This window comes from Hemitrygon akajei, chromosome 8, assembly GCF_048418815.1.
Source record: "Hemitrygon akajei chromosome 8, sHemAka1.3, whole genome shotgun sequence".
Classification (NCBI taxonomy): Eukaryota; Metazoa; Chordata; class Chondrichthyes; order Myliobatiformes; family Dasyatidae; genus Hemitrygon; species Hemitrygon akajei.
Window position 1 is genome coordinate 87,647,297 of NC_133131.1, and position 21,672 is coordinate 87,668,968.

The 21,672-nt window shown below is 40.1% G+C and overlaps 1 protein-coding gene across 3 annotated transcripts in view; it reads left to right on the forward strand.

The window, feature by feature from the left end:
- The window catches only part of etv1 (ETS variant transcription factor 1), a 145,689-nt gene that overhangs the window by 66,090 nt on the left and 57,927 nt on the right, over positions 1 to 21,672 (forward strand). For 2 of the 3 annotated variants that reach the window (XM_073054139.1, XM_073054138.1), the window contains 2 exons: positions 3,198 to 3,386; positions 4,583 to 4,830. In XM_073054139.1, the coding sequence (XP_072910240.1) occupies positions 3,198 to 3,386; positions 4,583 to 4,830 (437 nt within the window). The remainder of the gene's footprint in view (positions 1 to 3,197; positions 3,387 to 4,582; positions 4,831 to 21,672) is intronic. The other variant, XM_073054140.1, reaches the window with a different exon arrangement.

Sequence of the window (21,672 nt, forward strand, 5' to 3'; positions counted from 1 at the left end):
GAGAAATGCCACAGCATATAAGCAGCCCTCTTCCAGCCACAGGGGAGAGTTGCAACTAAATAATGAGAGGTGATTTGGAAAGTGTTTCCTTTGGACTGAAGGGACTTGGAGAGGTTGTTGAAGATTGGTGCCTGCAGGAAGGATGCTCTTTGAAAATCCTTTGAGCCTGCAATCATCTTTTTCTGCCAGAAAGTCAGATCTTTGTGGCAGATGGTGTTCAACCAAGATAAGTGTGAAGTGGTTCAACTCGGTAGGTCAAATTTGAAGACGGAATATAATATTAGTGGTAAGACGCTTGGAGGTGTGGAGAATCAGTGAGATCTTGGGGTTTGTGTCCATAGGACACTCAAAGCTGCTGTGCAGGTGACTGTTATTATGAAGGCATATGGTGTGTTATCCTTCATCAACTGTGGGACTGAGTTCAAGAGCAGTGAGGTAATGTTACAGCTATATAAGACCTTAGTTAGACCCCTCTTGGAGTACTGTGTTCAGTTCTGGTTGCTTCACTACAGGAAGGATGTGGTTACTATAGAGAGAGTGCAGAGGAGATTTACAAGGATGTTGCCTAGATTGGAGAGCATGCCTTATGAGAATAGTTTGAGTGAACTTGGAGTGACAGAGGATTAGAGGTGACCTGATGGAAGTATATAAGATAATGAGAGGCATTGATCGCATGGATAACCAGAGGCTTTTTCCCAGGGCTGAAATGGCTAACATAAGGGGGCATAGTTTTAAAGTGCTCAGAAATAGGTACAAGGGGGATGTCAAAGGTAAGCTATTTTACGCAGAGAGTGGTTGGTCTGTGGAATGTACTGCCAGCAATGATGGTAGAGGTGGACACAATAAGGTCTTCTAAGAGACCCTTAGGTACATGGAGTTTAGAAAAATAGAGGGCTATGCAGTAGGTTAATTTTAGACAGTTTCTGGAGTAGGTTACATGGTCAGCCCAACATTGTGGGCCGAAGGGCCTGTAATGTGCTGTAGATTTTTATGGTTCTATGATATGCTCAACTACGAATGCCCGAACTATGTGGGACCCTGTGATGCAGGCAAGTGACTGCTCTGTCCACATATGTGGACTGAAGGGAAAAAAGCTGATGTCCTTTCATTTGAGTATGGCGTCTGGACCCTCCCTATTGCCGCAGTGTGTCACAAACTGCAAGATGTTTGTTAATCCTGTCGGCAGTTTGAGTGAGAACTGTAATTTTACAGATCAACACAGTTGAAAATTTCACTGTGGAAGACTTTTGCATGTTGTACTACTGACAATGCCACTTGGGTAGGTTGGCCATTTGGTAACAAAAAGGAAGTTGAGGAGAAAGAAAATCCCTCTGAAAACTAATTTCCTGTCTCCCATCCAGAATTGTGCACAAAGTTGTTCCACTCCAGGTTAACCCATTTTTTAACAGAAGAGCATTATTCTTTATTTGAAGTTGGAAGAACAAATCCCTGAGAATTAAAGAAACTGCAGAACCTGGAAATAAATAATGCTGAAAACACTCGGCAGGTCAGGCTGCATTAGTGGAAAGAAAAATAAGAGTTGGAATTTCACGTTGAAATTTAGGAATTGTAGCTGCGAGTGAATTCCTGACTCTTTTAGATAATGCAGGCCAGTGCAGTAATTTCCCCGGATTGGTGTTGTGGGTTTTGTCTTGTCTTGTACCAGGAAGCCCTTAGTAAATCTAGGTGTTAAATTCCCAGCAAAGCACTGATATTACAGTCAAAAATGAACAGATCTCAATGTTTTAAACTGGTATCAGCAAAAAAAAATAGCCTTTCTTTCTTTTCTTGAATGAATATTGATACAGAGAATTCCCTGATTGTCTCCGTAAATCAAGATATTTCAGAACATCAGCATGCTCACTTTATACATCAAAGCAGAGCCATAATGCCAGTCCTTTACTCCAGGAGAACACTATTGTGCTTTTATCTTTTGTGCCTAAAATGTACCAGCACGTGAATGAAACAGCAGGTCCTCCCTCAGGAATAAAAAAATACAAATGCTGGAAATATTCAGCAGGTTAGGCAGCAGCTCTGGAAGGAGAAAGAGAATTAACATTTCAGTTTGAAGATTCTTCAGGAGACCACTCATCAGGCCCCACCGCAGAATGGTCTTCTGCTTCTCTATACACTGCTGCAGCCTGACGTGCTCAACACTTCCAGAATTCCCTTTATGCTTTTGATTTCCAGCATCTGTAGCTTTTATTCTCACTATTAGTTATTTTATGAAAATCAAGGGACTGTTCCACCTTGTGACAAGTATCTGGGACCATGATAGCTCTTAGCAAAATGTTTCGCTTTTTTTAATTAATTTTTTTATGAGTTTTTATAATGCGACAAAACAAGCAAAAACAGTAAACGAAAAGGTTTATACAGTGCAAAACAAATGTATGAAAAGTATAGTTCATAACAATTAAGAAAAAGCACCCATAGTAGAATCATATAGTTAGTCACTACCCAACTCCAAGCCAACCTTACGATATATAAAAAAGTTAATCAGAACTTTCATCACCACAGAGCTGTATTTATAAAAATAAGGTACATTGCCAACTACCTGAACTATAATATGCTTACACATTAAAAAAAATATAAACCTTAACCGAAAGAAGCTGGAAGTAAGGGATGGCAAAATTTTTCTACAGAAGTGCCATTGCCTTCTTCTGAGCAGACTCTTTACAAAATAGGTGGCCCCAGCCATTATCAATACTCTTCAGAGACTGTCTGTCTGGCATCAGTGATCGTATAGCCGGAACTTGTGATATGCACCACCTGCTCCCGTGGCTTCATGTGACCCTGATCAGGGGCTAAGCAGGTGCTACACTTTGCCCAAGGGTGGCTTGCAGGGTAGGGGAGGGAAGAAGAGCCTTCCCCCTCCTTTGGTAAAGATGTATCTCCACTCTGCCACTCCTCAGCAACTTTCAATTCCCTGGCCCTGATTGCCTCATTTTCACCAGTCCTTAAGAAGGGTCTCAGCCCGAAATGTTGACTGTTTATCCATTTCCATAGCTGCTGCCTGACTTGCTGAGTTTCTCCAGCATTTTGTGTGTGTTTCTTAAGGAAATTATTTAGATCCTTTTCACTACAGCTAATCTAATGCCAAAAGCAAGATCAAATTTATTAGCTGACAGTGCAGTGAGAAATGCATTTTGCCCAATTATCTCTTGTTACATTTGTGGGCTTGCTTCTGTTTCTTTCAGTGCCTACGACCAGAAGCCGCCTGCTGGATTGAAACCCTCTAACCCGCCAACCCCATCCAGCACACCAGTGTCCCCCTTGCACCATGGGTCACCTAATCCTGCAGCTACTCCCAAACCGGACAGAAGTTTTCCAGCTCATCTTCCTGCCACCCAGCCCATTCCAGAGAACACCTACCCAATGGATCCTAGGTTAGCAAGTACACTTGGACCTTTTGTATGTTTACTTAGCTGTCAAAAGAGTTTCCTCTTTCTATCAATGACTGCCCTCTAAAACGTGGTAAAACCTAAATTAGCAACAAACAAAAATTATATGTTAATTACTGGGCTTCTTGCAGAAGTTTGATCATATATATATATATATATATATATATTGGTTCCATTCTGCACTGAAAGTTGTTCTCAGTGCATGGATACAAAACTGGTTGGGAATACAGCCAGAAATAACTACAGGCCTTGGGCAGTAATATAACACAGACAAATATAATGGCTTTACACTACTAGAATTTTCTTTTTCATTGAGTTCAATGATATGGAAGTCAAGTTTGTCTTGCAATGGACAACTAATTTATTCTTGCCTGATTTGTGCTGTATCCTGATCCAAGCCTTTTCATCAGTCTTTTCAGATCATTAGCAAATTCACTCCCTCGTCTCCATTATTAAAATATATGGCTCTATGTTCATTATTATTAGCACTAATTCTCTTGTATATAAATGGGTAATGGATATGCGAAACTGTCTGCAAGACACTAACCTAACCAAAGAGTTCACATGCTGCTATGTTTTTACAAGGCAAAACTGCTATTGGTTTTAACTTGGGTCAACCTGCAAAAATATATCACAGCCTAGAATGATTCAATGGTATCTGTTCTTAACACTGTAAAGGTAGCTTTTCTAGATACCCATTAAGCTCTCTTACAGTGAAAAACTCCTTGCTGGGAGAGCAAACTCTTGGTTATCTACTCCCTAATGGCTTCAGTTTCCTTGTGATTATTGTCATCTAGGCAGTTGTCTCAATGTGAACTCTGCAAAGTATGTATTTTTCCCATCCATATGTGATGACACTGTGTTGCCTTTCAGTTCACTTCTGAGTGCTTATTGTATTCGTGTACTAAGTATTGAAGCAAAATTTCTGTGAGCAGAAGGTTGTTTGTCCATCTAATCAGCTTCAGTCAAAGTACATCTAATTATTCCCTTCTGTTTCTTTAAGAGTCTCATCACTTTATCCCTTGATCTTACTTCCAGCTTACATCTAATGTTGTTTAACATGCTGGGTAACTCATACAAATGCTCATTTTTGACAGTGTAAAGAAAGCTTGATTGCTGAGGAATATGATAAAAGTTTAGTTTAGTTTTCACTGATCTTTCCTGTTTTATGTCACTTGCAGATTCCGGCGTCAGCTCTCCGAGCCATGCCATTCATTCCCACCTCCTCATGGACTGCCCAGGGAAGGTCGTCCCATGTACCAGAGGCAGTTGTCTGAGCCCAACATCCCCTTTCCCCCTCAGGGGTTCAAACAGGAATACCATGATCCAGTCTACGAACATGCCACTATGATTAGTGGTCCAACGAACCAGAGTTTTCCGCAGCCCATGATGATTAAGCAGGAGCCGCGGGATTATGCATATGATTCAGGTTAGTGTGGTTGAGGTACAAATGCACAAAACAGAATCCAAACTAACAGCAGCAATGAAGCGAGATGTTTTCAGCTGGAGTTTATTGAATAACTGGCTTCTACAATTACACTGAAGGGACTGCTACCAGTCATTTTCAATCCCAGTGGAGCCTCAGCCTGAATCCATTATCTGATGTGTTAGCATTAGAAAAGTGCTTTGGGCTCACATTTCCACCTCTGCCTGTGTGAAAATGGTCAGAGAAATTGTGGTTATTAAAGATAAAACCATTCATTACCAAGGTTATTTGCTTTGTCCATTGTTGTGGTGCTGTTAGAGGGAGGTCTTAGTCTGAGCTACTTTCTCTCAATCCTTCATCTTTATGTTAATATTTGCTTAAAGAACAACACCTCAATGCAATGAACGATACAAGATCCCCAAAAAGGATTTAGTTTGCCCTTTTGGCATTGTAGCTTATATTTTTAAATGAAACCTGGAGGTATTAATGTACAGTATGTAAATAACCTTCCATTGATCAGCTTATCACATATTAAAGGTCTGAAATAAAGTGAACAGTGACACATAACTCTTGCAACATCCTTGAATCATACAACATGTTGTTCTTCTCTATTGTTAACACAGAATACTAGTCATAGGAAGCTGACAGGCCTCAGCAGTTTATAAAAATAAACTGCTGCTATGTGGATTTGAAGTTTTTACTTATTTATTGAGTTACAGCACAGAATAGGCCCTTCTGGTCCTTAAAGCCTTGCCACACAGCAATCCCCTGATTTAATCTGGGCCTAATCATGGGATAATTTGCAATGACCAATTAACCTACTAACCATTACATCCTTGGATTGTGAGAGGAAACCGGAGAACCTGGAGAAAATGTACACGGTCACGGGGAGAACGTACAAACTCCTTACAGGCAATGGTGGGAAGTGAACCCAAGTTGCTCCCATTTTGTCTGTTAAACTCTGGTTTTAAAGGTGAACATTAAGGTTTAATTTGCATTTGTTACTATAAGACTTGTAAAAACGTACTTCACTGTCACTGAACTATGGAAGATATAGAATGTTTAGTATTTTAACAGGGCATATATCGAAACAATGTTTCCTTGGTTGGAGTATTGAGAATCAGGGGTTCCTTTCAAAATATTTTCAGGACTGAGTTCAGAAGACGTGTCACCCGGTGGATAATAACCTGGAATTCTATACTCGGGAGGGCTGTAGAGATTCATTTGCTGAGTGTATTCAAGATAAATTGAATATATTTTGTTGAGAGAAGTAAGAAATAGGGGGTTAGTGAAAGGGTTTGGTCCTGAGGCAAATGATCAGCTATGATCTATTTGAAAGACAGTGCGGGCACAATAGGCTGAATGGTCTATTCCCACTTATGTCTGTTATGTTCTTTTTAGGTTTTAGAAGTGCAGTCACTTATAGCGCAGGGTAATGTAACCAAGGTGCATACATCTGCATTGGTTACGAATGAATTATAACCATATTTATAGGTTCCAGCATTGCACTTCATCTTTAAATGGTAAATGACCTTTGGCTGACATTGGCTCTGACAATACAACACTGCCTGAATACTCTGCTGATATGTTACTTTAAGTTATGTGCTCAAGCCCTTGGAGTGAAGAACATCGAACATTATAGCACAGTACACTCCCTTTGGCCCACAATGTTGTGCTGACCTTCAAACCCTGCCTCCCATATAACCCCCCACCTTAAATTCCCCCATATACCTGTCTAGTAGTCTCTTAAATTTCACTAGTGTATCTGCCTCCACCACTGACTCGGGCAATGCATTCCACGCACCAATCACTCTGTGAGTAAAAAAAACTTCTAATATCCCCCTTGAACTTCCCTCCCCTTACCTTAAAGCCATGTCCTCTTGTACTGAGCAGTGGTGCCCTGGGGAAGAGGCGCTGGCTGTCCACTCTGTCTTTTCCTCTTAATATCTTGTGTACATTACAATAGGTACATTTAATGTATACAATATACATCCTGAAATTCTTTTTCTTCACAAACATCCACAGAAACAGAGGAGTGTCCCAAAGAATGAATGACAGTTAAATGTTAGAACCCCAAAGCCCCCCCCAGCTCCCCCCTCCCACGCATAAGCAGCAGCAAGGCAATGACCCCCCCCCCACCAGCAAAAAAGCATCGGCACCCTGCACCGAGCTCTCAAACGTGCAGCAAAGCATCAATAAAGACACAGACTTGCACTACCCCAAAGACTACTCGTTCACCCAGTAATTCAACATACCACAGGCTCTCTGTCTCCCTGAAAGGGGAAAAAGAGGTGTCCCCATTTCACAGCGAGAAGGGTGACATAACAAAACTACTCGCTGATTTATGGTGTTAAAAGTCTGTTGCGCTGCTTTTTCCGAGCTCTGTGCCCAAAGAACTTGGGTCTCTGAGCACACAGGCAGCAGCCAGCTCGCTGTTTACGATCTTCCATCTCCCACAACACACCATCCTCGAGTCTGTCCGTGTCTGGAACCACGAAAATCTGGCACCCTGAAAGCACACTAGTCTTTCAGGCCGCGTCCTTGGCATATTGAAAAGTGGTCGGTCGTGAGGCCCACAAAGAACCAAAGTCAACATGTAACCCCAGGTCAGGGTCTTCAAAAGAACCCTGAAAAGTAACAAAGAGATATTAAAGATAGAAATAGAGCTGGTTCCGAAGTTGAAAGCAAAGGAGTTGTCAATTTAATCCTTCCCATTTACATAGCCCCCATTTTTCTGTCATTCATCTACCCGTCAAAGAGTTTTGCAAACGTTCTTCATATATCTGCCTCTGCCACCACTGTTAAACTTTTTTCAATGCACCGACCACTCTCTGTGTAAAGAACTCCCTTCTGACAACCCCATTGTACCTCGCTCCAATTGCTTTAAAATTATGCCCCATGGTATTAGCTATTTCTGCCCTGGGAAATTGTCTCTTGCTATCCAATTGATCTATGCCTCTTATCCTTTTGTACACTTCCTTTGGGTTGCCTCTCATCTTCCTTTGCTCTAGCTTGCTCAGCCTATCTCCGTTAGATATGCTCTCTAATCCAGACAGTGTCCTGGTAAGTTTCCTCTGCACTCTCTAAAGCTTCCACATCCTTCCTATAATGAGTCGACCAGAACTGAACACAATATTCCAAGTGTGATCTAACCAGGGTTTGATAGAACAACATTATCTCATGGCTCTTGAACTCAATATCCTAATTAATGAACAGTAATGCATCAGACGCCTTTCACCCTATCAACTTGTGTGGCAACTTTGAAGGATCTATGGACGTGTTCCCCGATGATCCCTCTGTCCCTGCACACTGTTAAGAGTCATGCCATTAATCCTATATTCTGCCTCAAATTCAACCTTCCAGTGTGAATCACTTAACACTTTTTAGGGTTAAACTGCATCTGACACTTCTCAGCAAAGCTGTGCAACCTGTCAATGTCCCATTTTAACCTACGACAGCCATCTACACTATCCCAAACTCCATCAACCTTTATATCATTTGCAATCTTATTAACCCACCTTTACACTTACATATCCAAGTCATTTATAAAAGTCACAAAGGGCAGGGGTCCCAGAACAGACCTTTGTGGAACACCACTAGTCACAAACCTCCAGGTAGAATATGCCTCATCTGCAACCATCATTTTCCTTCCATGGAAAGGGTGAGTAGTTTCAGGTTCCTGGGTGTCAACATCTCTTTGGATCTATCCTGGCCCTAACATATTAATGTAATTTCAAAGAAAGCACAATATCAGCTATAGTTCTTTAGGAATTTGCCAAGAATTGGTACGTCACCAAAGACACTTACAAATTTCTACAGATTTGTTGGTACAGAGCATTTTAACTGGTTGCATCACTGTCTGGTATGGAAGGGCCACTGCAAGGTATTGGGGAAAAAGCTGCAGAAATTTGTAAACTCAGTCAGCTCCATCATGAGCACCAGCTTTCCCAGCATCCAGGACACCTTCAAGAGGGTGGCATCCATCTTTAAGGATGCCCATCACACAGCACATGCCCTCTTCTCACTGCTACAATCAAGGAGGTGGTACAGGAGCCTGAGGGCATACATTTAACATTTCAGGAACAGCTTCTTCCCCTCCGCCATCTGAGTTCTGAATGGTCAATGAGCCCATGAACACTAACTCATAATTTTTTCCCTCTCTTTTTGCACTACTTATCTAATTTATTTTAATATACTTTTATTGTAATTTATAATTTTAATTCCTTTGTATTGCAATGCACTGCTGCCAGAAAATAACAAATTACTTGACATATGCTGTGATATTAAACTTGATTCTGATTCAATGGGCAAGTCAGTTTTGAATTCACACAGCCAAATTTTCCTCAATCCCATACCTCCTACCACAGAGAAGGCTCCTTTTTTTTCTGATTCAGAGAAGACTGTGCTTCTACTGAACTAATATGAACATGATTAATTTTGGACATTGGTGCACAAAGTTTTCATTATCATTATCATTTCATTGGTACAAAATAATTGTTTAAAGACAAGCGAGAATATAGATTGGAACATCAATATTTTGTTGAAATCTTGAGTCTCACTGTTTTGTATAGAAACAGGTACTTTATAAATGAATATTTTAAATGCTCAAGATTTCTCATAGATGCACAATTTGATAGAAATTTGTTCTTTGCTTAATTTGATTCACCCACGAGATTCATGATCTCCAGTCATTGATCTAATATTTTTCATTGATTGCTACTCCCTGCCAATGCAGTCTGCCTATGATTGATCCTATAGTCAGCAGCTGGCATCCTGCAGCAATTACATACTTAGTTTCACTTCTCTTAACTTGATAGCTCCCCCTACATTCGTTTCCCTATGTTAACCAAGGGTCTTGACAACCCTCTATCCAGATGTGTATTTTCCTATTTAGGGCTCACTGGAACTGTTAGGAGCCCCTCAGTAACCTGAATGGAAATTTCCTCTGGGCATAACATACTGACGCACCCACATTTGGCTCTTTCCTGGTGTGCCATCTGACCTCGCCTTTCCCCAGTCTTCTCCATTTCCCATCACTGACAGGAGAATGACAAGCTTAATGAAATTCACTCACTCACTCACTCACTCACTATTTAATTCTTTCCACAAAATGGTCATATCCTTGAATAAAATCTCGGTTTTTAAAACAATGCTGGTCAGTCCACTGCGGTATGCAATAAATTCACGAAGAACTCTAAATTTGAGTTGCCAGCAATTATTTTAGGTGTGGTGGCAAATCAAATCTTTGTGTGCAAATCAAGGAAGTCACAGTCACATTTAGAAGTGATCCCACTTTAGCAGAGTACAGTATATGTATATTGTAAATGCACAGGGTTCTATTGAGAAAAAGAATAGGTCCCAGTATTTGTTCTCAATGTTTAACACGAATTGGACTTCAAACATAAATTAATTTTACATTTTGTTTCCTGAAAGGACTATTTTTTTCCCCTTAGGAATGCAATGTTGCAGTGCTGAGAAGGGCTTTATAACTCAATACATTAGATAATTTATTTCTGTGGTCTACCCTTAAGACTGATGAGTACAAACATATATTTTCAGTTTAAATGATTATAAGTCACAGTTACAGCTGCATTCAGCAGCATTCTGAGTTCAGCTATGTCAACAGTATAATCCGGATTTATTCTCCTATTACAGTATAACGAGGTCAAATGGGTTTTGGCTGTCTTCCTAAGCTAGTAATGGAAGGCAGAAGTCCACATTAGACCAATCCCATCATCTTTACTCAGGAGTGATTGATTCAATCTATCCCCTTGGGGCCTCAGCATATAAGCCAAGCTCGAGCATGAATGGAGCGAGTGAGCATTAAGTTTCATTCAGAAAATGGAGGAAAGGAAAGACTAGAATTCCCAGTTAGACAGGGCAGGGTGTACAATTTTAGCAGCTGCTTCCTTTGCCAGATTACTTGATACGGACATTACGGAGGCAGGCATGCCCAGAGTAAAATGACACCAGTACTCTGCTTGTGTGCACAGTTGAAGTCCAGTGAATGAGGATGTCCCATTCACATTGTGCAGAGATAACAAAAACTGGATGGTCTGAATTCCATTCAAAATACTACTTCCAGCTTCACATCATTGTTGATAAGCTTCAAGTTCCTGATGCAAGTTATGTGGAGGGAACACGCGTAGCCTCACATGGTAATGCAGATAATTCATTTACAAGGTCACAATGCAGTTTCTAAGTCCTGAATTTTAGATACATCAGCTAGACAGGCCTACTTACCTATCATTTCTGTGGGGGAATACAAAACCTCACTGTATTTTGTAAGACCTAACATAAAAGTCAAAGTTGTCGTTTTTACCGATGATTTCTAAACAACTGCAAAATTATTGAATAGCAATTTAGAGATGATCAATCATTTATAAACAGAAAAAATTTGCAGTAAAGAACCCTGTAAAATAATTTTCTCATAAAATGAGCTGTAAAACAAATTGGTGAATTGAAGCTTCCTGGTATCCTAATGGTTGAGGTGATTAGTGGAGTGAAGGAAATTTTGTGCTGATTGCCAGTGTATATTTGCCGGTGCAGAGAGACTTGATGGGCTGAAAGCTTATAGATTAAGTGGATATATTAGCTGATATGGTATGCTAGGGCGTAGTGATCTTTGCTGGTGTATAACTAGAAAGTAGAAATGTATGTAGAAAAGTCATAATGTTATGATGGCCAGATAGATGAAGGAAAAGGAGATGAAGGATGTGTAACAAAGGATTTAAGCTGGTTCATTCACACAGCTGGTTAATCAACTGGATATGTTGCTACAAAATGAAGCTAACTATAAAAATTCTATTCAACACAAAATTTTGGAAGCTTTTATTTTGTTTGAATTGTATACATTCCAAATACAGTTCAAATAAAATTGAGGCCAAAACAAAAAGTAAGAGTCTTGATTCCAATGGAAAAGATAAAGTAATGAGCTGATTCAGACTAATCAGACATTCTGAGGTACAACTAAAGAAAGTGTAAATTATATATGCACAGATTACATATCAACATTAGAATTTAATTTGGTGTCACGATCCAACTTAGTTTTAGTTGTGTTTTAATTGTGCTCATGATTTTAAATCTAATGTCCATTATTTTTGAATCGGTGTGCTCTGAATGACGAGCTCTGTGTTTAGCCCATCTGAACTTGCCCTAAATTTGTATGCATCTAAGATACTAGTTTTCCCCCTAGTACTGTTTCATGTTTCTCTCTGCAGTAGACCACGGTCTTGCCTATCTGTATCATTTCACTGATTGTTTCATTCTTCATCAGTTCTCCACTATACCAGTTTTAGTATCATTACTAAATTCTGACATATCATTTTAGCCACTGAATTATACAACATAAAACAGGCCTTTTGGCCTAGCTAGTCCATTCAGACTGTGATGCACACCTAAATTATTCCTTTTTGCCTACTTTTGGCCTAGGTCCCTTAAAATATTTTCTATGCACGTACCTGTGCCAATGCTATAGAATCTTACAAAACAGAAGCAGTTGTCCATCCTGACCAAAACGCCCATCTAAACTACTCCCATTTGACTGTGTCTGACACACATCCATCTAATTGTTCTGTACTCTCATGCCTGTTCAAATGTCGGAGTCTCACAGCATTGAAACAGGCCTTTCAGCCCAGCTCATCCATGGCAATCAATATAGCTATCTAAGCTAGTCCCCTTTGTCCACCTTTGGCCCATATCCCTCAAACTGTTCCTGTTCATGTGCCTGTACAAATGCCTCTTAAATGTTGTTATCTTACCTGCCCCAATCACGTCCTCTGACAACTCATTGCATATACGTACCACCATCTTTGTGAAGAAGTTGCCACCCAGGTTCCTATTAAATCTCTCCCCTCTCACTTTAAACCTATATCCACTGGTTCTTGATTTCCCAACCCTGGGAAAAATGCTGTGCACTTTCTTCCTATCTATGCCCCTCATGATATTTTACATTTCTATACAATCACCCTTTCATCTCCTATGCTCCAAGGAATAAAGTTCTAGCCTGCCTAAACTCTTCCTTTAAAACCAGTTCCTCAAGTCCTGGCAACATATACTTCAGTCCTTTCTACACTTCCCCGATTAGTAACATCTTTCCTACAAGAGAGTGACTAAAACACAATCCTCCAAATGCAGCCTGACTCATATCTTGTACAATTGCAACATTGCATCTCAATTTCTATACTCAGTGATTTGATGGGTGAATACCAGGGTAACAAAAGCTTTTTTTCACAACGCTGTCTACCTGTGATGCCACCTTTGGGGGAATTATGAAATTGTACCCCTAATTCTCTCCGCGCTGCAACACTCTCCAGGGTCTTACCATCAAGTTCTACTCTGGTTTAACACTTCAAGATGTACTTATCTAAATTAATCTCTGCCATTCCTCAGCCTGCTTTCCCATCTGATCAAGATCCCACTCTACTTCTTGAAAACCTTTTTCACTGCCTACAGCACCATTCCCTTGATTCCCTAACCCTGGGAAAACACTGTGGCAATCCAGTCCCTTGTAATTTTTACATATATACCTCTATTACGTTTGGAGGTCGTATCCTGTCTTTTTCAATACTATTTTAAAACTAATAGGATTATGGTTATTGATCCTAAAGTGTTCCTTCACTGACATACCAGCCACTTGACCAGCCCCATTTCCTAAGAGGAGATCAAGTGCTGCCCCTTCTCTCGTAGGTCCATCTACATATTGCTTAGGCAAACCATCGTGGGCCACTTAACAAATTCTGCTCCAGCTTATCCCTTAGCAGTACTACTCAATATGAGGGAAGTTACAATGACCTACTATTTCAATCATATTATTCCTATATATTTGCTTCAATAATTTTATTTTATTCCTTTGTTCAAATCAATGAAGTAATTGAAATATTGGTCATCACAGTAGTGTAGTGGTTAGTGCGACGCTATTACAGCTCGGGGTGTTGGAGTTTGAAGTTCAATTCTGACATCATCTGTAAAGTGTAAGTCACTAAGAAAGTACAGTTTCAGCAAGAAATATCTCTATCAGTGTGGAAGTTCCTTATTTTGATTTTGTGAATGTAGAAAATAATTTTATGTATGTGTACTGCATCAGATGTGAATAGTGCATGCCAAAGGTTTCTTGATGCACAGAGCTGGGCGGGAAGCTGAGGAGCCTGCATTTTGCAGAAAGTCCCTTTCAGCCATAAGTTTGACTGTTATATACCCTAATCCTTCTTTAACAAACCTACCCCCAAGTTGGATACAACACTGGCAGTCTCCAAAGTATAGACTTATTATGATGTGATATCACTCAGACCTGGCAGATTTTGGAAAAGGAGCTTAAAAGTTGAATTGAAGTCCACCTTAAGAGTGGAAAAAGCTTAGACACAATACTGTGCAGCAATCTTAGGTACATATAGATAGCTAGGATGCCTAAGAATTTTGCACAGTACTGTATATTGTGCCTTACCAGTTACCAAAGTGCACTTAACACTACTGAGCTAGTACAAAGCTAAGCACTCATACTTGTTCCCCAACCACTTTCCTGTTTTAGCTAATATACAGAACTGTGCAAAAAGGAAAAATTAGCAAAAGCTAATATGGTCTCTTACAGACAGAGACAAATGAAATTACATTGCGTACAGGACATTTGCACAGAAACCCATTTGTGGCTTCAGAGAAGGAAATTGTGGGGGGGGGGGGGGGGGGAAGAAACAAAAGCCCTCACAGCAACAGTGGAACATAACAGGTCCAGAGAGATGGAGGATCTGAAAGAAGTTGGCATTCGTAAAATGATAGTAATAGGTTTGAAAGCTAATAAATTCCCAGAACTAACATCCTGAATAGGTTTTCAAGGAGGTCACTATGGAGATATTGAACACACTGGCTCATGCCTTCTAAAGTTCTATAGAGCTTAGAATTGTTCCCAGAGGTTAGAAGGTCTTAAATGTAAAACTTCAATTTTTAAAAAATACAAGAGACAAAATGAAAGAACTACCAGTGTGGTAGTTTAATTTCAATAGAAGGGAAGTTGGACTATTATTATTTAAAAATTGGTAACAGAGCAGCTGGAAAATTGTAACAATGGGCAAGATAATAAGAACTTTGAAAGGGAAATCATATTCCAGAAGTATGTTAGAGATTCTTGAATTGTAACTGGTAGAATAAATAAAGAATAGTGGAGTAGAGAATAAAATCAACAATAATGGTATTTTTTTATGATAATGGAGGAGGTAATTTGGCTTATTGTTTATGGCAGAATGCAGACCCATGCCTCATCTTTCTGTCATTTGTTCTCTCTCACATACTCTTCAACTCCACTCTAATTCTCCTATGAGAATTAACAAGAGAGAATTAATGCACAAACAACAAGTTGTTAAATGGGAAACCAGAGCAGCCATGGGCAACATAATCACAGGGAGAACATGGAAATTCGATACAGGTAGCACTGGAGGCCAGGATTGAACCAGAGTCACTGGAACAGGAGCTGTCGTTCTCTCTGCTGCACTCTGGTTATCTTGTGATCGTTGAGTTAGGAGGCAAGGACCGTGGGGTACTATAAGGACTGGTGTTTGGCCCAGCTTTTTGAAATCTTTGTGAATGGTTCTGATGGAACAGGGTTTGGGGGGGGGGGGGGAATAGTGGTGAAGAGGGGTAGGTATAAAGTATTAAAGTTTGTTGATTATGTACAACTGATTTGTGAGGAAGATGCAGAGATCCTTCAAGGGGATATGAAAGGACAAAGTGAATGGTTGAAGACAAGCACAAACACAAAAGTCTTCAGATGCCAGAAATCCAATGCAACACACACAAAATGCTGGAGAAATTCAGTAGGTCAGGCAGCATTTATGGAAATGAATAGATAGTCAGTGTTTTGGGTCGAGACCAAAGAAGTTGGAATATTGTGTGGGAGAAATGAAACTATACACTTTGGTATAGGAAATAGAAAAGCAGAGATTTTTTTTTAATGGTGAGGAATTGAAGAATGGTATTTAATGGGAACTGTTAGTCAAGTTGAGTTCGCAAACACAAGGAAATCTGCAGATGCTGGAAGTTCAAGCAACACACACAAAATGCTGGTGGAACGCAGCAGGCCAGGCAGCATCTGTACGAAGAAGCACAGTCAACGCTTTGGGCCGAGACCCTTCATCAGGACTAACTGAAAGAAACAATAGTAAGAGATTTGAAAGTTGAGTTTATTATCATACGCACAAGTATGCTAAGGTATGGTACAATGGGAAACTTGATTACAGCAAAATCACAGGCACGTAGGTATAGACAACACATCACAATATAAAATATATGAATTATGTTAAGCAGTGGAGAGAGAGAGAGAAGATAGACTGCAAAAAAACAAGAAAGTGAGTTAAAAAAGACACGTCCATGGAAATGCATGCACGTGTACACAGTGAAAGTAACCATGCAGGTAGAACAACAAGTTTAGAAAGGCAAATAGCAGATTTACCTTTATTGTAAAGGGATGCAAATAAAAGGGTAAGGATAGTCATAGACTCACAGCCAGGAAACAGTAGTCCTTCAGCCCATTCTGACTTTGCAGACCCTAAGTATCCTATTTGCCTGTAGCCATCTATGCCATGACATTCCAAATGCTCATCTAATCATCTTGTGAGAGTACCTGCCCTCACCTACTCTGTCATTCAACATACTCCAGGTTTCAACCACTATCCAGATTCAAAAAATTCTTCCTCAACTTCCCTCTAAGGCTCCCATCCTTTATTTTAAACACATGCCTGCTGGTTACAGATACTACTGCTATTGGGGTAAGTTTCCCACCATCTCCCCTATCTATGACGTTTGTGATTTTGTATACCTCAGTCAGTTCAACCGTCAGCTTTCCCTCCTCAAAAAGGAACAAACTCAGCCTATCCAGTGTCCTCTCAAAGCTCTTATCTTCTGTGCTCATATTCTTTCTTATCCAACTTACCAACCAGAGCTCTTCCCTTCAGGAATCCTTGGGCATCTGTACTCAGTGGCTGCATAGGAGTGGCCTCATAAAGTGGTCTTCTGCTGCTGTACCCCGTCCACTTCAATATTTGATGTGCTGTGTATTTAGAGATGCTCTTCTGTACACCACTTGGTTATGAGCCTTTGGCATTTTCCTGTCATTTTGAACCAGTCTGGACATTCTCCTGACCTTCCTCATTAACATAGCACTTCTGCCCACAGAACTGCCGCTCACTGTTTTTTTGTTGCTTTTCACACCATTCTCTGTAAACTCTAAAGACTGTTGTGCATGATAATCTCAGGAGATCAGCAGTTTCTGAGATACTCAAAGCAATCTGGCACAAACAATTATTCCATGTTCAAAGTCACTTAGATCACATTTCTTCCCCATTCTGATGTTTGCTCTGAACAACAGCTGAACCTCTGGATCATGTCTGCATGCCTTGAGTTGCTGCCACATCATCGGCTGATAGATATTTGCATTAATGAACGGGGGTACCTAATAAATTGGTCACTGAGTCAAGGTCCCTCTTCTTCTGTTACTTGGTACTTCCTAAGGTCCTATCATTCAGTGCATATAATATATATGGTCCTGAAATAGCATTTTTTTTCAAGATTAAATTCCATGTACATTTCTCAACACATTTTACCAATTCAATAGTTTCACCTTGTAGCTGAAAGACTATTATGCCTATTACACCATCAATCTTCATGTCATCTGCAGACTTGTTAAACATACCTCCTATATTTACAACCAGATTGTAAATGGATATAACAACCTTCAAAGGTCCCAGCATCGATCCCTCTGGGATGTTATTGGTTAAAAGATTCCAATAACAGAAGCAGAAGTTAACCATAAATCTGTCTCCAATTACCTGACCTATTGTGTATCCAATTTGCCAATTGCCAGCATTTCACTGGCTCTCTCTTTAGAACCAGTCTCCATTGTGGAACCTTGCCAAAGAACCTAAAGAAATCGATTTAGATTACAGTGAATGCTCTAGCCTCATCCACAGACCGAGTCCCTTTGGAAAAATTCAAACAAATTATTCAGACAGGATCTCTCTCTAACAAACCCATGCTGACTATCGCTGATCAATCTCTGCCTTCCAACTGAGGGTTAATCAGGTCTTTTTTTTCAATAATTCCACTGATAATTAACTTCATGGCCTGTAATTACCTAGCTCTAACCCTGCTGAACTTAATGAATAAAGGTGTCTTGCTATCTCAAAGTCATTTGGCACATCTTAGGTAACCAAAGAAGATTTAATAATTTCTGTTAGAGCCCTTGAAGTTTCCTCTCCTGCCTCCTACAGCAGCCTGGGATACATCACATAAGGCCCTGGATTTATCAAGCCTGCTAAGACATCTAATGCCACTTCTTTCTCAATTCCACAGTTCCCTTGCCTGAATTCTCCAGCTATAGCATCCTTCTCCATTACAAATACATATGAGAACTATGCATTTAAAGCCTCACCAACATCTTCTAGCTCCTTGCAAAGATTGCCACTTTGGTACCTAATAAACCTTACTCTTCTGCTCGTTACCTTTTTGCTTGCTTCTCTTATCTGCAATTATATATGGTCTCAGGGAGCACAGTGGTCAGATCTGGTCTTCTACCTAACCATGTACTTGCACCACAAGGAACGCAGCAAAGGTTTACCAAAGTGAGACAACTCGTCACCTCAGGGCAGCTGAACGTGGACAACAAATACTGACCTTCCAAAGTAGGCCTGCAGCCTCTGAATGGCATTTATTAAATGCAACTTCTTACTTAGATTGGTCTCTTTTGGATACTATTTTCTGGGAAAAAAACTCAATGAACATTCTAATTTTTCACTAGGAGTGACACATAAACAACACACTTGCAACATTCACTGATCTGATTTCCATTTACATAAATATCTTAGCAATTTTGGCTGTGTGGCTATGATTATCGGTAGAGTTAGTACATAGAAATTAAATAAATTATGTACTGCTAGTAGCACTGCTGTTCCCAAATTACAAAATGGAATAAAATATCAATTTACCTGTCTAACGGGGTGAATTTCTGTTAGTTCTGAATAGTGTGCTGGAGGGTGCACTGGGGACATAACCTCTCAGATATTAATTCTGTTAATTCTGCCACTTTCACTGAAGTCAGAAAAATATTGTTCAAGCAAAATCAACATCAGAACATGCATCAGCAGATATTACACATATGGTTCTGTGAAAATGGTTTGTTAACATATGGTTTCAGCTTGCCTTTGATTTCTAACTGTGAAGAGTTACAACCAATGGGAGAGGCTGAGGCTTGAAGTTCACAGAAGGATAAAATGGCTCGATATTGTCATTGTCTCCCTTCAGATCCCAAGGTAGAGGTGGCATTGGCCTGGATTCTGGTTATTTATAACATGGAAATGAACCTGAATTGCAGATCATTAACAAATGAGTATCAGCAAAATGACCTTTGATTTGTTATTCAAAACAAAATCACATGTGTTCTCTATGAATGTCAAGGTTAAGTTCTGCAAGAGTGCTTTTAATTATCTGTAACTTTTGCATGAAATCAGCTTAAAGCATGGAAGAATACAGTACATAAGCAGTATTTATGCTGTTTCAGTGAGATTTTCAATGGATTGTGTCACATTGGCAGATCAAGAATGCATCAATGGAAATTGAACTGCAGAACTGATAGCAAGCTTCCTCATATAACTCTTACCTGATTGTCAGGGTTAAATGTATGTTAAACAAATGTAAATATTTCCATCACCAGAAATGAAATAACATAGAACATTGCACAGAGCAGCACATAGTACAACACGGGAGCAGAGTGCTTCTGCTCATTTCATCTGCCAGCAAGTAATCCATATACTTTCAGCCCTGAATATTCATGTGCCTGTCTGCAAGCCTCTTGAATGCCACTACTGCTACAGTTTCACTAGCACCCTTGACAGTGCATTCCAGGCGCATACCTCTCCCTATGTAAATAGAAAAAAACTGCCCTACACATCCCTTTAAACCAGTCCCTCTCACCTTAAAGCTAAGTCCTTGGCTTTCTGCTGTTTCTACCCTGGAAGACAGATTCTACCCATCTATGACTCTCATAATTTCATAATCTTCTATCAGGAAGGATGTGCTTACATTAGAGAGGGTTCAAAGGAGGCTAAAGAAAACCATTGAGGGATTGAAAGATTTATCATATGAGGAGAATTTGATGGCTCTCTGGAATTCAAAAGAATGAGAGAGGATTTTATCGCAACCTACCGAATGTTGAATGGCTTTGATTGAATAGATTTGGAGAGGATGTTTCCTATGGTGGGGGAGTCTAAGACCAGTGGACACAGCCTCAGAATAAAGGGATGTCCACTTAGAACAAAGGTGAAGAGGAATTTATTTTGCCAGGGATTGGAGAATCTGTGGTATTTTTTGCCACAGCGACTGTGGAGGCCAAATCATTGGGTATATTTAAGGCAGAGGTTGATAAATTCCTGATTAGTGAGGACATGAAGGAATACGGGGAGAAAGCATAAGATTGAGGCTGAGGGAAATGGACCAGCTATGTTGGAATGGTGGAGTCGATTCAGTGAACCAAATGGCCTAATTCTGCTATATCTTATGGTCTTCCCTCAGCCTCTGACACTCCAGAGAAAAGAATCCTAGTTTGTCCAATCTTCCCTTGTTACTAATAACCTTTAATCCAAGCAACATCCTGGTGAACCTCTTCTGCCCTTTCCCCATATGGAACACCACTGGCCACACATCTCCAGCCAGAATCAAAATCAGGTTTATTTCACTGACATCTGTGGTGAAATCTGTTGTTTTGCAGCATCAGTACAGTGCAATACAAAAAAAAGTTTCTGTAAGTTACAATAAGGAAAATTTTAAAAATAGTTTAAAAAAAGAGGAAAATAGTGAGGTCGTGGTTCATGGGTTCACAAACCATTCAGAATTCACCCTTCTGTCTTCTATGGCCAAGCCAATCTTGATTTCAATCTACCAAGTGTCCATAGATCCCATGTTCTTTCATCTTCTGGATGAGGTTACTGTAAAGGACTTGATGAAAGCTTTACCAAGGTCTATGTTTGCACTATACACTGCCCTGCTCTTACCAATAATTTTTGTCACCTCCTCTAAAAACTCAGTGAAGTTTGTAAGACATGACTCTTCTGCACAAAGTCATTCTGAATGTCTATCAAAAGCCTTGGCTTTTGCTGATGCTAATACATCCTATCCCTAAGAATCTTCTCCAATAATTTCCTTATGGGCTAACACTGGTCTATAATATCTTGTTTTGTCTCTGTTGCTTCTCTTAAATAAAAGAACAACCTGGGATAGATACCATCACACTCTGGTGATATACCACTTTAAAGTTCTTCAAGAGCCTCAACATCTCCTTTTTGATATCAAAATACCTCAGAATATCGACATACCCCTCCCTGATCTCACTATCCTCTGTGCACTTCTACTCAGTGAATAAGGATGCAGAGCACTTCTTTAATGCTGCACAATAGATTTCTATTAACTTTAGAAGTAAGTGTAGTCTTCCAACTTAGAAATGCATGAAAGGATTATGGAATTTTTGCAAACTACTCTCCTTTAAGCTGCAGTCACATTCTGTCTGAAAGCACTATTTCCCTAATAAAACCCTTGAGACATGGCTGCTTGCTGGCGGCATGGAAGTCCCGCAGAAATGGGGCGTGAAGGGGTGTGGAGAGGAGGTCTGAGCACACTTGATATCGAGATGAAACTTTCCAGCATACATTCTGCTCAGCAATGTCTGCAGTATGAGTTTTCACATTAAGTGCTGGGACCCATGCTCAATATTGCACAGGTACATGGATGGCAGGGGTAGAGAGGGCTATGGTTCACAGGTCGATGGGAGTAAGCGGTTTAAATGGTTTGACATGGACTAGATGGGCCAAAGAG